Genomic DNA, 16,810 nt, shown 5'->3' with positions numbered 1-16,810 from the left:
CATGTTGAGGAAAACCAATCGTCATGTGATTTAAATGCATGGATCATCTATTTGGTTTATGCCAAACTCTACTAATGAACTGTGTTTTGTTGCAGCCTCTTAGCAAAGTATATCAGTATATGAATTAATAGGACAGGACAAAAAACGTTCAGCAAAGGTGTACGCTAAGCAAAAATGATTGGCCGCCAGCCACAAGCCGCATTGTAAACAAAGCTATGTGTTCTGTGATGGCTTCTAACGGACAAGTTGTCTCAAGATTTGTCCAAATAGAAGTTAAACTGCACAACACTGGACTGTGAGGAGTAGACCTCAGCCCGCGGGCTGCAACACTCTAATGGAAAGAAGCAGCGAACACAGAAAAGAGTGTTATGCAGCTTTCTAATTTCTATTTGTGCCCATAATGAAATCAAGAGTCACATGCAGGTGATGTATGGGAAATATATGGCCTGTCATGAGCCAAAGCACTGTGAAAGAGCACACACACACACACACACACACACACACACACACACACACAGTCATTTAGCAAGCCAACAAGATTTAATGTCTTGAATCTGGTGTCTGCCAAAGTGGAGACCTACAGTACATAAAAATGGAATTACTAAAAGAAAGAAAGGAAAGTGCTAGTGTGGCAGGTTCTCTGAACACACACACACACACACACACACACACACACACACACACACACACACACACACTTCTGTGTCTGTCTCCCTGAGTAACAGCTGGGCTTCTTAGGTAAATTGAATCAGTCGCTCCCCGGTCGGTCGGGCTCTTGTGTGGCCCCCGGCGTGGAAACCCAAGCTATCAGATTGATTTTTTTTGTTGTTGCTCTCTCGCAGTCGGCCTCCTCTCTTTTCTCTCTCGGCCCAGCTCAGCGTTGCAGGGATGGTCTGACTAGTGGACGGCGTCCAGCAGAGTTTAAAGCCCGGCTAAGCCGCTAACTGTCTGCTGGAACCCGCAGTAGCCTCCTCTGATTCATCTCTGTCTGCAGTCAGTCAGTCAGTCAGTCAGTCCCTCTGTGGCTGTTATACTGTATATGTGAGTGTCTTCTGGGAGTGCAGAGCTTATGTAACCTCCCTCACTGGTCTGCTTCAGGGACTTCTAGAAAACCGGGTCAGTCCAGCTCCTCTTAATCGCTCATACTTGGCGAGGCAGCCTTGACGCACACACACACACACACACACACACACACACACACACACACACGTGTATCTCCTGCCCTCGAACCTGTCCTCCATCTAAGCCTTTAGACTGAGAGTGCTGTTAAAGAGATATTTCACTAAAAACCAGCCTCTTGTTCCTCAGGCTGTTTGTCAGACAGGAAGACGGCGTCACCGTGATTAGCCTGCTAGCCTCTTACTCATTGGTGGCTGATGTGACACCAGCAGAGAGCCAATCAGTGACACTCTTTGTCCTAAACAGTGTTTTGAAGAAGTCCTGAGAGTAACGTGAAGTATCTGTGGTGGGAGGGGCCTTCATGTCTCTTTAAATCAGAGCTGTGCATCCGATTTGTTCCTGTGATAGTGTGTTTTTAGTGTGTGTGTGTGTGTGTGTGTGAGTGTGTGTGTGTGTGTGTGTGTGTCTTGCTCCTGTAAATGTCGACGATGTTACATTATGTCTAGACCTGAAATGATTAGTCGATCCACAGAATGATCAATCAATGAATTTAATAAAACAAGAATTTGATTAAGAAAGAATAATAAATTGGTTTCAGCCTCTCAAATGTGATCATTTTAAAAATGTTCTTTGTCATCTGTGATATCAAACTAAACATATTTGGGTTTTTGGATCGTTTCTTGGACCAAACCAGACTTATTTTATTCATTATTTTCGGATATTTTGTTGACAAATAGATTTTTTTTAAAAGATAGTGAAAATAATAACTAGTTGCAGCATCGACTCTTTGTTGCATTCATAATAAATAAAGCAGCTAATCATCATTTGGAGACTGATTTCCTCTTTTTATATTATTTTAAACTTGGACTGCAGGTCAATTTGTCACCCTGGTGTCTGGGAAACCGTTAAGACCCTTTTTTTCTACACTTATCAAATTTTATAAACTAAAAAAAAGAAAGTATTGATTGTAAGATTAAGTGGTACTCCAGTGCAAATAACATTCCAGATAACAACACAGGTACGAACGACGAGAATGTGAAGTTGTCTGCAGCCGTCTCATTAACGACGCCTTCGTCTGCAGCTTCACTCTGATCTGTGACTTAATTGACACACAGGAGGTAAACCCCAGAGACTTCAGTGTACAAACAGTAGCCGTGCGCAATGAATCATCCGCGATAGATTACTGTGTAAACCCCTTTAATCCAGGTGTAGAGCTGGTATGGATGGCCTTTTGGCAGTGAAGATTAGTGTGTGTGTGTGTGTGTGTGTGTGTGTGTGTGTGCAGTGTGTGATGCGGAAGATTAATGCTTGTATTGTAGTATGAAATTAAATTTAAGCCACAGTATATGCTCTCCTCTGCAGCCGCTGTCGTGAAGATGGAAAACGCCCTGCCAGAGTGGTTGTGTTAGAGAGCGAGAATAGTGTGTGTAGGTAGGAAGAGAGTGTGTGTGTGTGTGTGAGTGGGAGTGAGTTTATGAGTGAGTATGACAGTGCAGGTTATGTGATTGAATGCCTGCCTGCTTCATCCCTCACACACACACACACACACACACACACACACTCATTGACAGGCCGCAGGTTGTTATGTGCTCATTGTTTTGAAGTGCGTACTTCTGTTTCTCCTGCCGTGCATTTATAAAAACTGGACTTGCAGCGGGGAGTTTCCACCAGCAGCCTGGTGCTGTTTGTGATCTTCTCGTTTCCTAGACGAGAGTCAGAAGTGAGCGAGTGGTAAACGAGAAGGGAATCCGTCCACTAGGCCAGAGAACAGGTATGAAGCCTGAGAACAAGATCCCCACCAGATTAATCCTGAAATCCTCCTTTATGATCATACCTCTCCACTAATAAGGAAATGTGAATAAAGAAGGTTTTAATGGAGCTAAACCAATAAGCAGAATAACAAAATAAAGCCTTTGGAGCATTCGGTTAGCACGAGGCAGCACAAACTCTCACGAATGCTACTAAGGTCTGTCATAAGTGTTCTTTAATATTAACACCAGCTAAGTCTCTGAACGCTCAAAATCGCCCTCAATCAGAAAAGTTAAGACAGCAAAGCGGTTCTAAAGGGCCTGAAGATCAGGATCAGGGTTAGTGGCAGGCACCATCAGCTGAACTGAGGTCTGCATTAAGTGGAGAGAGGATCAGAGAGCCCTGGGTGAGCACTTCCTCACCTCTCTTGAGCCCTAAAGGAAAGGCGTCGTCACACGCTGATCGGCCAGAGAGAGGGGAAATGAACCAAGCTGCTCTCAATTGTTCATTAGGATTTAATTGTTTCTTTATTGCAAAGGATCAGGTTGTGTTTCCGTGATTGTTCTCTTTGGATATCTTGTTAGCTTGTTCTCATACAGCTCTACGGTCACATTTTGACAAAACGTGTTCACAAAGCTGTAAACACGTCATTCAGAGGGGAACACGGGGGCAGGGGAGGTGCTGAGGTAAACAGGAAGTGACCACTTTAACCCCCCACTTCCCTATATGTCACGTCCTGTATGTGGTCGTACTGTAAGAGTGCTCAGGTTACATTTGTGGCCAAGGGAGGGAGAATCAGAGGTGTGTGTGTGTGTGTGTGTGACATGTTTTATTACACTATTAGCCTCTGATATGTTGATATGTAGGTCAAAGCTGTGTTTACACTGTACCTCTGCATGTGTGTGTGTGTGTGTTGGGGGTGGGGAGGAATTCCTAACAACCGTGTTAGCGTGTGACCCAGTTGTTGTCAGAGAGAGTTAAATCCCGCTGATCCAACACTTGTCACACACACACACACACACACACACACAGTGGACTAAGTGTGTGTGTGTGTGTGTGTGTGTGTGTTTGTCAGTGTGGCAGGTGAAAGTCAAAGATGCATCTAGTCTGCGGATCGCTTTTAAAGCTCAGTGGCACTTGGAGAAAGATGCCACTCTGCTTTTTAATGTGGAGCTCAACTCTCGCAAACAAACACACACACACACACACACACACACCACGGGGTCAGAGTGCAGGTCGCATGCAGGGAAATGCTCTGGACCCGGCAGCAGCAGATGCATTTATTTCGGCCCTTACAGTCGTTTTATTTAAACTTTTTAATGACCAAACATATTCTCATAACTGAAGAGCTCGACTTCAAGATGAGATATATGCATTTTGTCGGTTTATTTAGACACCTGACTAACAATTTGGGTTTCAATCCTGAGATTTAAATTCTCTGTCTCAGCTCCTCTTTGGTTTGCATTCAGGTCACAGGTTGCACCTTTACACGTGCATTTTATAAAGTTGTTAAAGCCTCAATTATTGACCACATGGTCTTGCTCATCCTAGCTGCTGCACTAAACACAAATGAGCTTCACGGAGTTAAAAATGAAGTTGTTGTTTTTCTTCCTCTGCCTGTTTCTCCTACCGTGTTAATACTCTCAAACAGAAACAGTCAGAACGCTTTAAAAACCTGAAGCTTTGCTCTCTGACGTCTGCAGGGTGTCGCTGCTGAACTAGCTTTGCTCTTCGTGACGTCTGTAGATTCCTGCTGTCTCCAACGCTGCCGATACATATCTTAAGAAGTAGCACTGCTCTGGAAATGTGTTGTACAAAGATACTGCTTTCAGTTTGACTCGCTCTCATGTCGAAGTCACTGTGAGTAACTTTCGTCTGGTTGTGAAACTGTGTCAAATTAATACTGATCCTCTATATGACCGAGACCATCAGCGAGAACATTGTCTATTTCTAGAGAGTTACTCTTAATGCTCGTCCTCGGTCCCCGCTGGGAGCCAACAGGGGACTCCACGCTGCTGGAGACCCAGACCGTATTACTGGGCCCGCTGGAGTAGAAGGGAGGCCCGGGAGAACCAGAACCAGGACTGCACGCAGCAGACTGTCAAACCCTGCTGCAGTAAAGATAGACGTTTTCTGAGGGCAGTCTGGTGTTGGGACCGACCGCCCAACATCAACCCAACAATGAAACCTTAGAGACGGAACAGAAACAAAATAGTTCTTATTTTCCTGTTTCCCTCCACCTTCCAGTGTTGTCCTCCCTTCACAGATATACTGAAGTATTGACCTGTACTCCTGCATTAGTTGGCATCAAAGAAGCAGACTTGTGGAAGTTCTGCCCGCCTGCTCCGTCACAAGTGCGCCTCTCAGGGTGAAGCCGCTCTTTCTGCGCTTCACATCACACGACACGCTGCTGCTCTTCTTTCATCGTTTTCTTTTCCTGATTCTGGAGTGGCTTATTACGACTCACTGAACGAGGCACTTCCTGGTCTAAATGTCTACAGTTGTCTGGCGGGGTCAGCGTTCTCTAGTTACAGAAGTGCTGCTTTAATGATTCTTTCCTGAGGTTTAATTCACAGAGAAACGCACTAGAATGTAACTCGAGCGTCTTAATTAGAGTTACCTCTTCAACTTGAAACCCGACTCTAATGAGTGTTAATGAGACAGGAGGATCTTTATATATAAAATGCTCGAGCAGCTTTTAATCCCAATCTCCTCACAGCCGGTGTTCACATGACTCACGGATGAACTCCAGTTGGTTACGCAGAAGATGTAACAACACTGACTTTTAAAGGAGGGAGTCAGGCTGACAACCAGGCGTCGGCTCGAGATTGCTGAAAATGAAAATGTGGTTGGCATTTTTAGTCACCAGATTAATAATGAAAGTCTTAATATCGTGGAGCGGTTGTGTTGTGCTTTGAGCTCCATGGCTTTGTCCGGCCTGAACTTATTGAGGTGTTCGTCCTGCTATGCGTCATCATTTTCAGTCTTACTCAAAGGTGCTCGGGACACTTTGCCTCCTAAAACGTCACAAATGTACTTTTTGTTTTCCGTTCAGGTTTCATCGTTGCTCTTTGTCGGGTTCGTCGAAACAACTTGATTTTCTAACGCACGTGCAGCGGTTCTGACATTAACAGCGATATTTAAACATCAATAACACAACAAATATTTACAACAATTTCTCAAACTAGTTGTCAAACCTGGCAACCCTTGCCCCGATGATGTAGCGCAAAGGTGCAGTCAAATCAGTGGTTTCCCCAAGCAGCTCTAGCGGAGCGGAGAGTGTTATGTAATACCCCAGTGTACCCCCCCCCCCCCCCCTCTGGCATGACTCATCACACACACACACACACACACACACACACATGAATACAGCATGCCATGTGACCTGGTGCATGTTCTCACTCTCTAAATGGACCGATCGTATGAACTTTAATAGACATCCTCGATATTCACGTTTCATTTTCAGAGCTTGAATTTTAGAATTAGGTTTTCAGTGACTTATAACATTAAAATCTTTATGGCACCGTCATTAACACTTTAATTAACCCTCCGCACTCTTTTAAGACTCTTGTCCTCGCTGACTGCAGCAGGGATGTCAGTGGTTTCTCAGCGTCAGCTTTACGTCACCTCGTAATGTCTGAGAAGTTTATAAGTGACGATGCTTTTTAGAAAAATGTAAATGCACTTTGAGAAAGCGATTACTGGCACAAATATCCCAGAAACACCCACTAACATCTAGCGTTTGTCTTCAGTGGGAAAGGTTCAAATCGACAGATTTAGATCATTATTTTATTTAAATGACATTCAAAACATACATTTCAATTCTCTCCTCAAAGCCACCAGACTCCAGTCAGACAACAGGAACTTAAACGTGTATTAGAGTTCTGAATCATCTACCGCGCTACGTCTCTCTCTCTGCCGCTTGTATTTTTAATGCGGTCATGAAATTTTGATTTAGTTTGAGCGGTTAAGTTATGAGTTCCTGCTTTTTTTAAATATTACACACGTTTTAGACTCAGTCCCTCAGTTTGATGGCAGAAACTGGTGCGGTCGACTGGTAACAGCCGAGTGCTGGTTCACTCAGGCAGTAAGAGGCTCTTTTTATTGGATATGAGGGATTACAGCCCGTGTTTCTCCTCCAATCACTGTCCAGTAAGATTCACTGGTCTGAATCTACATTATGTTGAACAAAGAGGAAGCTTCTTGACATTTTAAATAAGTACGAGCAGCTTTTTGCTGTATGTCAACAATGTTAGCTGTTATATAAAGTTTAGCTTTAATGCTGTAAAAGAAGAAACCTCAATCATGTTAACGTATTTCAAACACAAATACTTGTTTCTGTATTTTGTAGTGTATTTGCATTTGAACTTAAAATGATCAAAACTAAAGAACAATAAACTTTGAAGCCCTCTTCCCAGACGCTGACATGTGTATTTCGGGTAGCTTCTTGTTTCCCCCTCCAGAGTGGAGTGAAACTTTTTTTTAAATGACGGCTCACGCTCACGGCGGCGTGCTGAAGGTCTACCTCGTGAGGGAGGATCCTTGATCTCAGCGGGACTAACCTAGATTCATGATGAGGTGGAGCAGGTAGACGCGCTCTCAAATTAACCCTCCTGGTAACCCGCCGAGGCTGGCGACACTAAATAATGCATGAAATGCGGAGAATAAGTTGCTGTGTAGTTGTTTTATATGATGAGATTTCTTGTAACGCATCCATTCCACACATGCACGAAACGTATTGCAGTCATTTTAAGCTTCCTGTTTGTTTTGGCTTTAAATGTAAATCTTCAGCGGAGTCACACCTGTTTAAACCAGGGCTCAGCTACTGAACAAAGCAAACTGCGTTGTGCCGGGTTTCTCTCTCTCTCTCTCTGCAAACAAACAGAATTTCTCACCAGCTGTGTTGCGTACGATGCGTATTGTCATACTGTTGATATCTCGGTAGCTCGCCCTGTAATATCTCCCATCAGGCCATTGTGAGCAGCGTCGGTAATGAAAGAGCACAGTCGGATTGAATGTGTTTTGGCAGAATGTGATACATTACCTTGATTTGTCACACTGGAATGTCTGGTTTTGGAAAATCCAGCAAGATAAGCCATAATTCACTTTCTGGAGAATACTGTAAATTGAACATTAGTATTATTGACACTTAGTTTATTGCATGGATTTAAAAAGACCAGCTATGACGTGTTAATAAGAATACTTTAACTCTGTTAGTCCCTCTAAGCTGCAATCCAATATTTAAGTGTCTGTGTTTCTTAGTGCAGGTTGTAGTCCTGGTGCAGCCCGTCAGAGGTTCTACTATTCTCTGCTGAAGGGCCAAACCTGCAAAGAGAGAGAGAGAGAGAGAGAGAGAGAGAGAGAGGTCTGATGGGGTCTGATTGAGCACCTGGGCCGAGCAGGAAGCAGCTGGAGAGTCCTGATTACTCTGTGGACACACACTCACACACACACACACACACAATTCCTGAAACACGTCAGGCTGCAGTCACTTAACAGGGTGTATTATAAAGATTCACTTTGCAGTTAATAATCACACACATGCACATTGAGGTTTTCTCTCTCTCTCACTGTAACAAACACACACACACACACACACACACACACACACACACACATGAACATACACGTGGCAGATGCTCTGTCTCTTTGGGAGGAGGAGGAGGAGGGGGGGGGGGGGTCCCTGGCTTCTGGCTTACATTGCTGGCTGCACTACGAGGGGCTTTCCTGTGTGTGTGTGTGTGTGTGTGTGTGTGTGGAGATGGTGCATTTATAGCTGTGCAGTGTGTGTGTGTGTGTGTGCTGGTCCAGAGGTTGTTGGCTGTATTAAGGCGAGATGGGCATGGAAAGGCGGTGCGGTGAGCCAGAGAAATAAGTGACCACACCCCTCCTCTGCTGTCTGCGCAGATGACGCAGCCTCAGTCTTACCTCATGATGTTGACGTTTAACAGACACTCCAGGAATAAGACTTTCAAAGTTAACAACCTCCAGTCCCGTTTTTATACTTATGTAGTCCTTACGTACTGCAGCTTTTTAACATGGATTATAACAACACGAACACATCAGGTGTTTCTGGTGAGCTTTTCATCCAATGGTCGGTCTGCTGCTCTTCCGCTGTTAACAGGAGTTCAAATGTAAAAATAACCTCAAACTTGGTTGTCCTCTTCAGAAAAGGAAGGAAGGATGGGAAATGTAGTCTTCATTTTAGAAACCTTTGTCGGGCTGCAACTTACTATTTTCACCATTGATTCATCTGATGATTGAGTAATCGTCTTGTCTATAAAATGGTGTAAATATAATTCCACATATTGGCCAATTCATTCTTTATCGATCAACTAATCGATTCATCTATTTGTCTGTGTATAGACATTGTGTTTTCGGGTCGTGCGTCCGTCTGTACTTCCCATTCTCATGAATGAATTTTGGCCCAAACGTCCACTTGGACTGAAGGATGAACTGACTAGATTTTGGTGGCCAAAGATCACTGTGACCTCAAGAGTTCATATGCTAATCAGGACAACTTCACACAAAAGTCCAAGAGGATGAAATCCTGAAGTGACGACATTTTGGACCAACATGGTTGGCGTAGAGTAATTCTAGTTAAATATGTTTTAATTAAAAAGAAAACAGAGTTGATTGATGAGTTAGCTTTATGTTAAGGTAATCCTTGCAGGCTGCACATGTTACCTTTTAGGTGGACTGAATTCCTCCCACAACTTAAAAGCAGCTGTAACAACACGGAGGAGGAGGAAATGTGTGACTGTCCCTTTAAGTGGGCCGGCTCTCCCTGCAGCTGCTCACCATGTTAAAGTCTGGTCACATCTAGTAGCAGACAGACAGCTTTAGTGATGTTCACTCTTGTGTTTGGTGTACCACAGACCCCCACCACACACACACACACACACACACACACACACACACACAGGGGGGGAATTGTCTGTTAGGGGCTTGGCAGATGTCCCGTGCTGCACAGCTGCACTGGGTCAATAGACACACACACACACACACACTTAACACACTAGCTGTAGTCTCGTCACGCTGTGTGATGTTTTGCTCACTCGTCTTTGGACTTGTCAATAACGCGTCACACATGGAGGAGTTGACTCATTTCCATTCACGTACAGTATAATGAGTGTTTGCTCAGCCGTAGCAGGTAATCGCACAAGTGTTCCTGTAATGATTGATGCCGATGAGACGTTCACCATATATTAGTAATCTTGTTCTGTTCAACTTAGGAAATAAATGCAAAGCCAGGTTGGTGTTCCAGAGATGCACCACTACTATGGATGGATTGCCATCAAGTTTTGCACACACATCCCTGTTCCCCCCCTCAGGGTGACTTGTGGTAACTCCTTTAACTTCTTATCCGGCGCCATCATCAGGTCAAAAACTGCGTCCAGTACTTTGGTTTATGACTGAATACCTGCAAAACGCATGACGTTTGACCTCAGCTGCACCTTTTTCTCTGTAACTAGCAAAGGTTAGCATGCTCACAAGCTGAACTAAGCTGCATGTTAGCATGAAGATGCTACCGTTGCAGCTCAACGCCCCCCGCTGTGTGTAGAAATCAGTACAGCCTCACAGTGCTGCTAGCGTAGCTGTAGACTCTTGTTATCAAGGCCAATATAGTGCAGATGAACTCTAGTAGTCCTTTTCTACTGCGCAGCAGCTGCCCATTGACCCGGAGACCAGGCCATGAGGTCCAGTCAGGGTTGTGTTATGGTGTGTCATACGCACGTGATTTCCCCCACTCCAGGGTCACATGACCTGATGTGGGTCAGGTTTCTCTGCTGCGCGCGCACTAAACTGCTGCTGCTAAAGAAGAACTGTTTGTAGGCAGTAAGTGTTTCGTCCTTTTTCCAATCATTGAGAGGTGAAAGCAAGACACAATATGAAGCGGCAGTTCAGTGGATACAACTGTGTACGGTGCAGAGCGGTGACGTTAAGCATTCATTTAACCCTCTACGACGTTGTTGTTCATCACTGCTGCTGCGTGCTTGTTGAGGTCTTCTGTCAGACCGTCAGATCAAATGAAGGTCAGATCAAATAAAGGCAGGCAGGATATTATGAATAACGTCCTCTGACTCGTTGCTCTCTCTCTGTAACGTGTCTCTTGTGTTAATTGAGGGGAAATTTCACCCGGCTAGAAAAGTGCTGTTGGCAGTTCACCGTGCCATTAAAGCACAGTTTCGGTATTAGGTGGCGTCTGAGGGTTGACAATGACAATGTGTGCCATTATATCACCATGTGGCCCTTTGTGTTTGTCTCGCTGTCGGTGTTGTCTGAAGTTTAGTTTGAAGGAGGTGAGAAAGGAAAGACACTAGTTTGCCTTCAGTGTTTGCTGCTTCAGTGCTGTATACACGATGTTTATCTTTATGGATGCATAATTGCTCATTTTTGCAGATTTTCCAACTCCTTTTTAATCGTTTGCTGTTGCCGATATATGTACATACACACATATTTCTTTCTCCACCTATTTGCAGAGAACATAAAGTCTGTCCTGACATATGATTTCTACTGTTAGCGTGACGGCCCGCTGACGGATGCAGATATAAAACACAGTGCTTTTCAATACATGTACACATTCACTGGGCAAAATAGTTAAACTGAGGTTACATGTAAAACACGCCATGTTTAATTGTATGTAAACTGATTCCTACTTTAACAGACTTGAATGTTTTTGCTGGCGTCCCGTGTGCACACACGTCATCTTATCTTATATATGTCGGAGGAAATGTTTATTTCTGTTCCTTTTAAAGACTTTATCTGACGATGCCGATTCCATTCCGACTAATCTTAGTTCTGTTATGAATGATGTGAAAGGCGGGGGCGAGTTCAGTGCATCGAATACTTAAAATAATGAATTTGTTCAAGAGGGAGGGAAAGCTTTATGACCTGAAGTGGCAGAAGCCCAACGAGCGATGAGAAGAGAAATCTTAGTAAATAATAGCTTGGAGTAAGAACGACGAGGCCTGTTATGAAACAGATTCATAATCACAGAGATGGATTATTATGGCAGGAAGGGAGGAATGCTGTCGTCTAGACTTCCCTCTTCCTCTTTACAGATGGAGGATTAACAGTTAATATGACCCATTGTCATGATGATGTCTCTCTCTCTCTCTCTCTCTCTCTCTCTCTCTCTCTAAACTCACATAAGAAAGTTGTTGTCAGACTCGTGTCTGTGTGTCTTTCCTCCTCTGCTCCACAGTGCCCCCTGTCTGTTGTAATGGTAACTGCTGTCAACAGAGCAGAGGAAGCACATGATGACGATCATTAACCTCTAATTCTAACCGGAGCCAACTGGCTGCTCACCTGATCAGCCTGTGATCTGACCTCATGTTGCTTTCCTTTACCACCGTTTACGCTTCATTTGAAGGTTTTGCTTTCTCTCGTTCTACTGAACAGTAGCAGAGATGCACACGCCTGACACCAGAAATACAACATCTAGATTGCTTGCAGCTGCTATTTCTACAGTTCTGCTCAGTTGACTGTAAATAAACATCACAACTCACTCATTTGCTTAATGCACATTTTCAAGCAGCACGTTTACTCACATTCTGTTAAACAACCAGGCAAATAGAATATTCAACCTTAATAATGATTATTTTTTAATGAGAATATGATGTGACTAAAGAGACTCTTCATGACGGTAGACGCTGAGCAGAACAGTTTGTGTATATTCTAAAGCAGCAGAGACTTCCTTCTCCTCGCCGTCCTTGGGGATTTTGAGTCTGCCAAGTCTGGAAGTTGAAGAGAAAACTATTACAATCAAACCCTTAAACGTTCAGGGATGGCATTTGAAGTCGGGGAGGGATTATTTAATCACAATATATACAAGTAGAATACAAGTCAAGGAATTGATGCTCGACAGCATTTTGACCAACGTCTTCATATTCAACAAAGGAATGAACACAGAACATACATGTGAAGCCTCTCAAACGTCCTGTGGTGTATCTGGAGCTCAGCTGCTTGTTCCCTGCAGCCACCATTGTTAGGAATCACTCACCAGTTTGCAACAGGCAGCCTCTGGTGTGCAGAACAGACACATGCTGTGGCTCTGGAAGTATACTATTATTGGGATTGCCACAAGCCTGTCTGGTTAATAACCCGTGATTTTTTTGTCTGAATGAAGAGAGACACTGTTTGTTGATTTGTAGGAAGTGGCTGCCTCTAGTAGGAGAGTGCAGTGAACTTATAAACTGCTCAAATCATCTGCATCTGGCCAAACCACAGAGGTTCACCATTACTGTTTTGGTCATATCTTAACTATGAGACATACACGTATGTGTATTTCTGTACTGAGCTGGTATTAAGCCAAGACCTTTAACATGCGGACGTGTCCGAGGATTTGAAGTTGTGTACTTGTCGTGTATTTCTCCATCATCTGGCTTCTATGAAATCACAAACCAGAGCTCATGCACACCAACATGTTCTGCCCCTCAGTCTCTTTCTACACCAGCCTCTGAGATCGATTCAGACGTGATCGATCTCAACCCCCCCTCCACACACACACACACACACACACACACACACACACACATAAACACACACTCTTGCATTCACAGCTCCACTCGTCTGTCTAGAGCAGTGACAGCATTGTCTGCGGAATGCACCGCATCACTCCTGGAGGAGTGTTTGTGTGTGTGTGTGTGTGTGTGTGTGTGTGTAGAAAGTGTGTGTGCGCTCAGGGTGTGTCTTAAATGTAGGTGGGAGTCATCTGGTCCCTGCATTAAAGGTTGTGTGATCGGTTAACGGCGCTACCTGAAATAGCTTCTCATTTCATGCAGAGGTGCAGAACCAGAGCACACACACACAGAGCTTGTTTTGTGGTGTGTGTGTGTGTGTGTGTGCACCTGTCACCTGTGAACAAACAACCCGAGCTTTCCTCCTCATTAGGCGTCCTCAGCACCTCCGCCAAGATGTACAGCTACCCTGCGGAGAGCACACACACACACACACACACACACACACACACACACACACACACACACACACACACCAACACATGTACTGATCTGTGCTCACACACAGTCAAACGTGCATACATGCTGACAGCGAAATAAGCAATTAAATACCTACTGCATAGTGCTCATCATCACTTACGTCCCCGTATATTCACATCACATGCAGCTTTCGTGCTAAACACACACACACACACACACACACACACACACACACACACACAGTGGGCTGAATTCATTCAGACCAGTCCAGTTGGTCCATTCCTCACCCTGAGCTTGCATTAAGAAGCTGTACCCCACAGACAAACTCACTGACTGCAGCACAGTGTAACATAGATTTGCTTTCTCAGGCTGATATACAAGTGATTATTTCCCCCCTTGGCTGCTGTTTGTCGTTTTGTGTGTTTGTTGTCTGCTCCGTGAAGAGAGGGAAACTGTGCGTACGTACCTGGAGTGAGAGATAGATTGATGTGATGATGAAGATTGTGTTCTGCAGAGGATCTGGAGACACGAGATCTGGTTTGGAGTTAAATAGATTTTTGAGATGCCAGGATCACTGCAAATGCAATTTAATGTAAATATATTACGCTTAAGAAGCATCTTTCTTTCTTTACACACTGTGTTGTTTTCGTCTAGGCTGCGGCACCAAAAGTGAAAAGAGGGATGAACTAAAAACTCCGGCTTCTTTTGATTTCATCGGAGTGCAGTTTCCCTTCTTTCCTTACTTCAGTTTTCTATTGTTCCTTTGTTCATGAAAAGACATAACATCTGACGTATGTGTCGCATTTAACCTGATGCAGCAGATTAACAGGTACGACACAATGACCCCGCAGTCCGACTTGGCCAAGGTCGGCTAATTCAGGCTGTTTGTGCTGCATTTCATGGATCCGACTCTCTCTAACTGGGTAGAATGCTTATATATACAGTATGGAGCACAGGTGAAGCGGTCTTGTCTTGTGGAAATTGCCATAAAGATCACGGCATCCTTATAGGGGCCATTGACACGTTTTTTAAACACACAATCTAGCAACACATCTTGTTTCTGCACCGTTGTGCCTTACTGTGTATTTTTGTAGGCTTAAGTAAGTAGAGCGCAGCACAAAGGCTCTTCTGGTTTAGCGTCAAGGCTTCCAGAGGTGCCAGAAACGTATGAAGGAGAGACACTAAAGGCGGCGATCCGACTGGACTCCTTCCAATAGAGGCACACTTCCCCATGCAGCTCAGACGCTGATCACACTGCTGTTACGTTTGGCAGCCGGTAATTGCGCTTGATTGTCTATATTTCCGCATCCCAGATGTAAATGAGACGCTGATTACGCGCGGCGGGGTGCCGGCTCCTCTGCACTGGTGAATCAGAGTGAGCTCTGTAAGAAGGCGCGGCCGCTACAAATGTTTGAACGTCTTCCGTCTCTGTGTCTCCCCTCTGCAGTGACAGACTTCAACAATGGCTTGGAGGCCAGCTCCGACTCTGACGACGAGGACAAGCTACACATCGTGGAGGAGGACAGCCTGCAGGAGCCAGAGGTCGCCAACGCCAATGGGACCAAGACGCAGGACAGCCACGACGCCGCCGCCACCACCACAACAGTATTACCCCACAACGGCTCCTTGAACGGAGGTGAGAGCGTCATCGTAGAAATGATTTGTCAGCATCAGTACGGAAGTGTTCCTTCCAGCCGAATATGTTTTGTGTGAAAGTTAAATGTAGGTCAGACATTCCCCTGGCTTTAGACTGGACTTTGAGGATTGATCTTCGTCGTGTCTGTTGATCCGTGGGAAGGTTTGCCGAGCGTGTTTGCTCTTTCTCAGCAGTCCACCCACCGGCTTACACAAGCTGTCGCCACACAGCTCTGCTGCAGGGAAGTTCAACTTTTACACAGCTGCGCCCTCGGGAGATGTGGTCCGGGGAGCGTTATTCATGTTAATTGCACAGGTTCTCCCAGACTGTCTGCAGAGTTAAATCAACAATACTGGACTCTTTCCTGGACAGGGATAGCCGCTAAAAAGTCCTACGGCTCGCACGTCCAATTCATCTCCATCATCGCTGTAAATAAAGCTTTAAAAGGATTAATGATGGAGCGCGTCGGCTCAGTGTTTGATAGTACTATCATCTTTATATGGTCATGCGTTGGCTCTTCTGTTTCACTGGATACATGAGAACAGGTGCTGAAGATTATCCACGCAACTGTTGTCAAGTGGAACCAAACCAGGACAGAGGCAGACTTAATGTTCTCTGTGGTGGTTGTGCATTATTTTGAAACAGCGCTTCATTCGCCTGAGTGCAAATACAATGCAGGTTTATTTGAGGTCCCCACCTGTTCATTGGGTAATGCGGTTGGTGTGCAGAAGAGCCCGAAGCACGAGTCAGCCGGCCGCGATCACGGCTCGGCTCGGCGCGGTGTTTTCAGATCAGCGGAGAAGTGAAGAGCCGTCGCGAGGCAGAGCCGATAGAGAAACAGCGAAGAGGCAGAAGGAGGGAAAGTAAGCTCGTCTGAGAAATAGACACGCTTCAATATGGCATAATCTTGCCCGTCATGCAGAGGTTTTTCTGTATAATCTCCAGCTCTCACATCCATAACAAATCCCGTACATTTCCTAACAGGCTAACACCTTTCAGAAGTACAGCAGGGTTTCCAGAGGGCTGAGCTGCTGAGCAGCCACAACTTTGGAGCATTATTGTTGCGTTAGATAAAGCTCAAAGACATAACTTTGAACACTTGTGTTATTTACACATATCGCAGCCTTCCACTGAACATGTAATGCTTCTGTGTGTGTGTGTGTGTGTGTGTGTGTGTGGTCTGAGGTTTTGGCAATAAAGGAAAAATTACAATAATATGAACAGGACCCTTCTACGATGCAACTCTTACATCCGTGACAGAAATAATGAAGTCAACATCACGAACGGAGCATATGTTCTGTTATGTGGGTCAACTGCCTGCGTGAGAGAGTTTTGTATTGTCTGGTATGACGGCAGGATACAC

The 16,810-nt window shown here is 44.8% G+C and overlaps 1 protein-coding gene across 1 annotated transcript in view; it reads left to right on the top strand.

The window, feature by feature from the left end:
* The window catches only part of zeb1a (zinc finger E-box binding homeobox 1a), a gene marked incomplete at its 5' end in the record, with an annotated part of 52,160 nt that overhangs the window by 20,925 nt on the left and 14,425 nt on the right, over positions 1-16,810 (top strand). Inside the window, one exon of the mRNA XM_079172930.1 lies at positions 15,259-15,447. Coding sequence (XP_079029056.1) covers positions 15,259-15,447 — 189 coding nt within the window. The remainder of the gene's footprint in view (positions 1-15,258; positions 15,448-16,810) is intronic.

The sequence above is a fragment of the Pholis gunnellus genome (genome assembly GCF_910591455.1).
Source record: "Pholis gunnellus genome assembly, chromosome: 14".
In the NCBI taxonomy this organism is placed as follows: domain Eukaryota; kingdom Metazoa; phylum Chordata; class Actinopteri; order Perciformes; family Pholidae; genus Pholis; species Pholis gunnellus.
The sequence above is the reverse complement of the archived record's forward strand: the minus strand, read 5'-3'. Positions and strand labels throughout refer to the sequence as shown.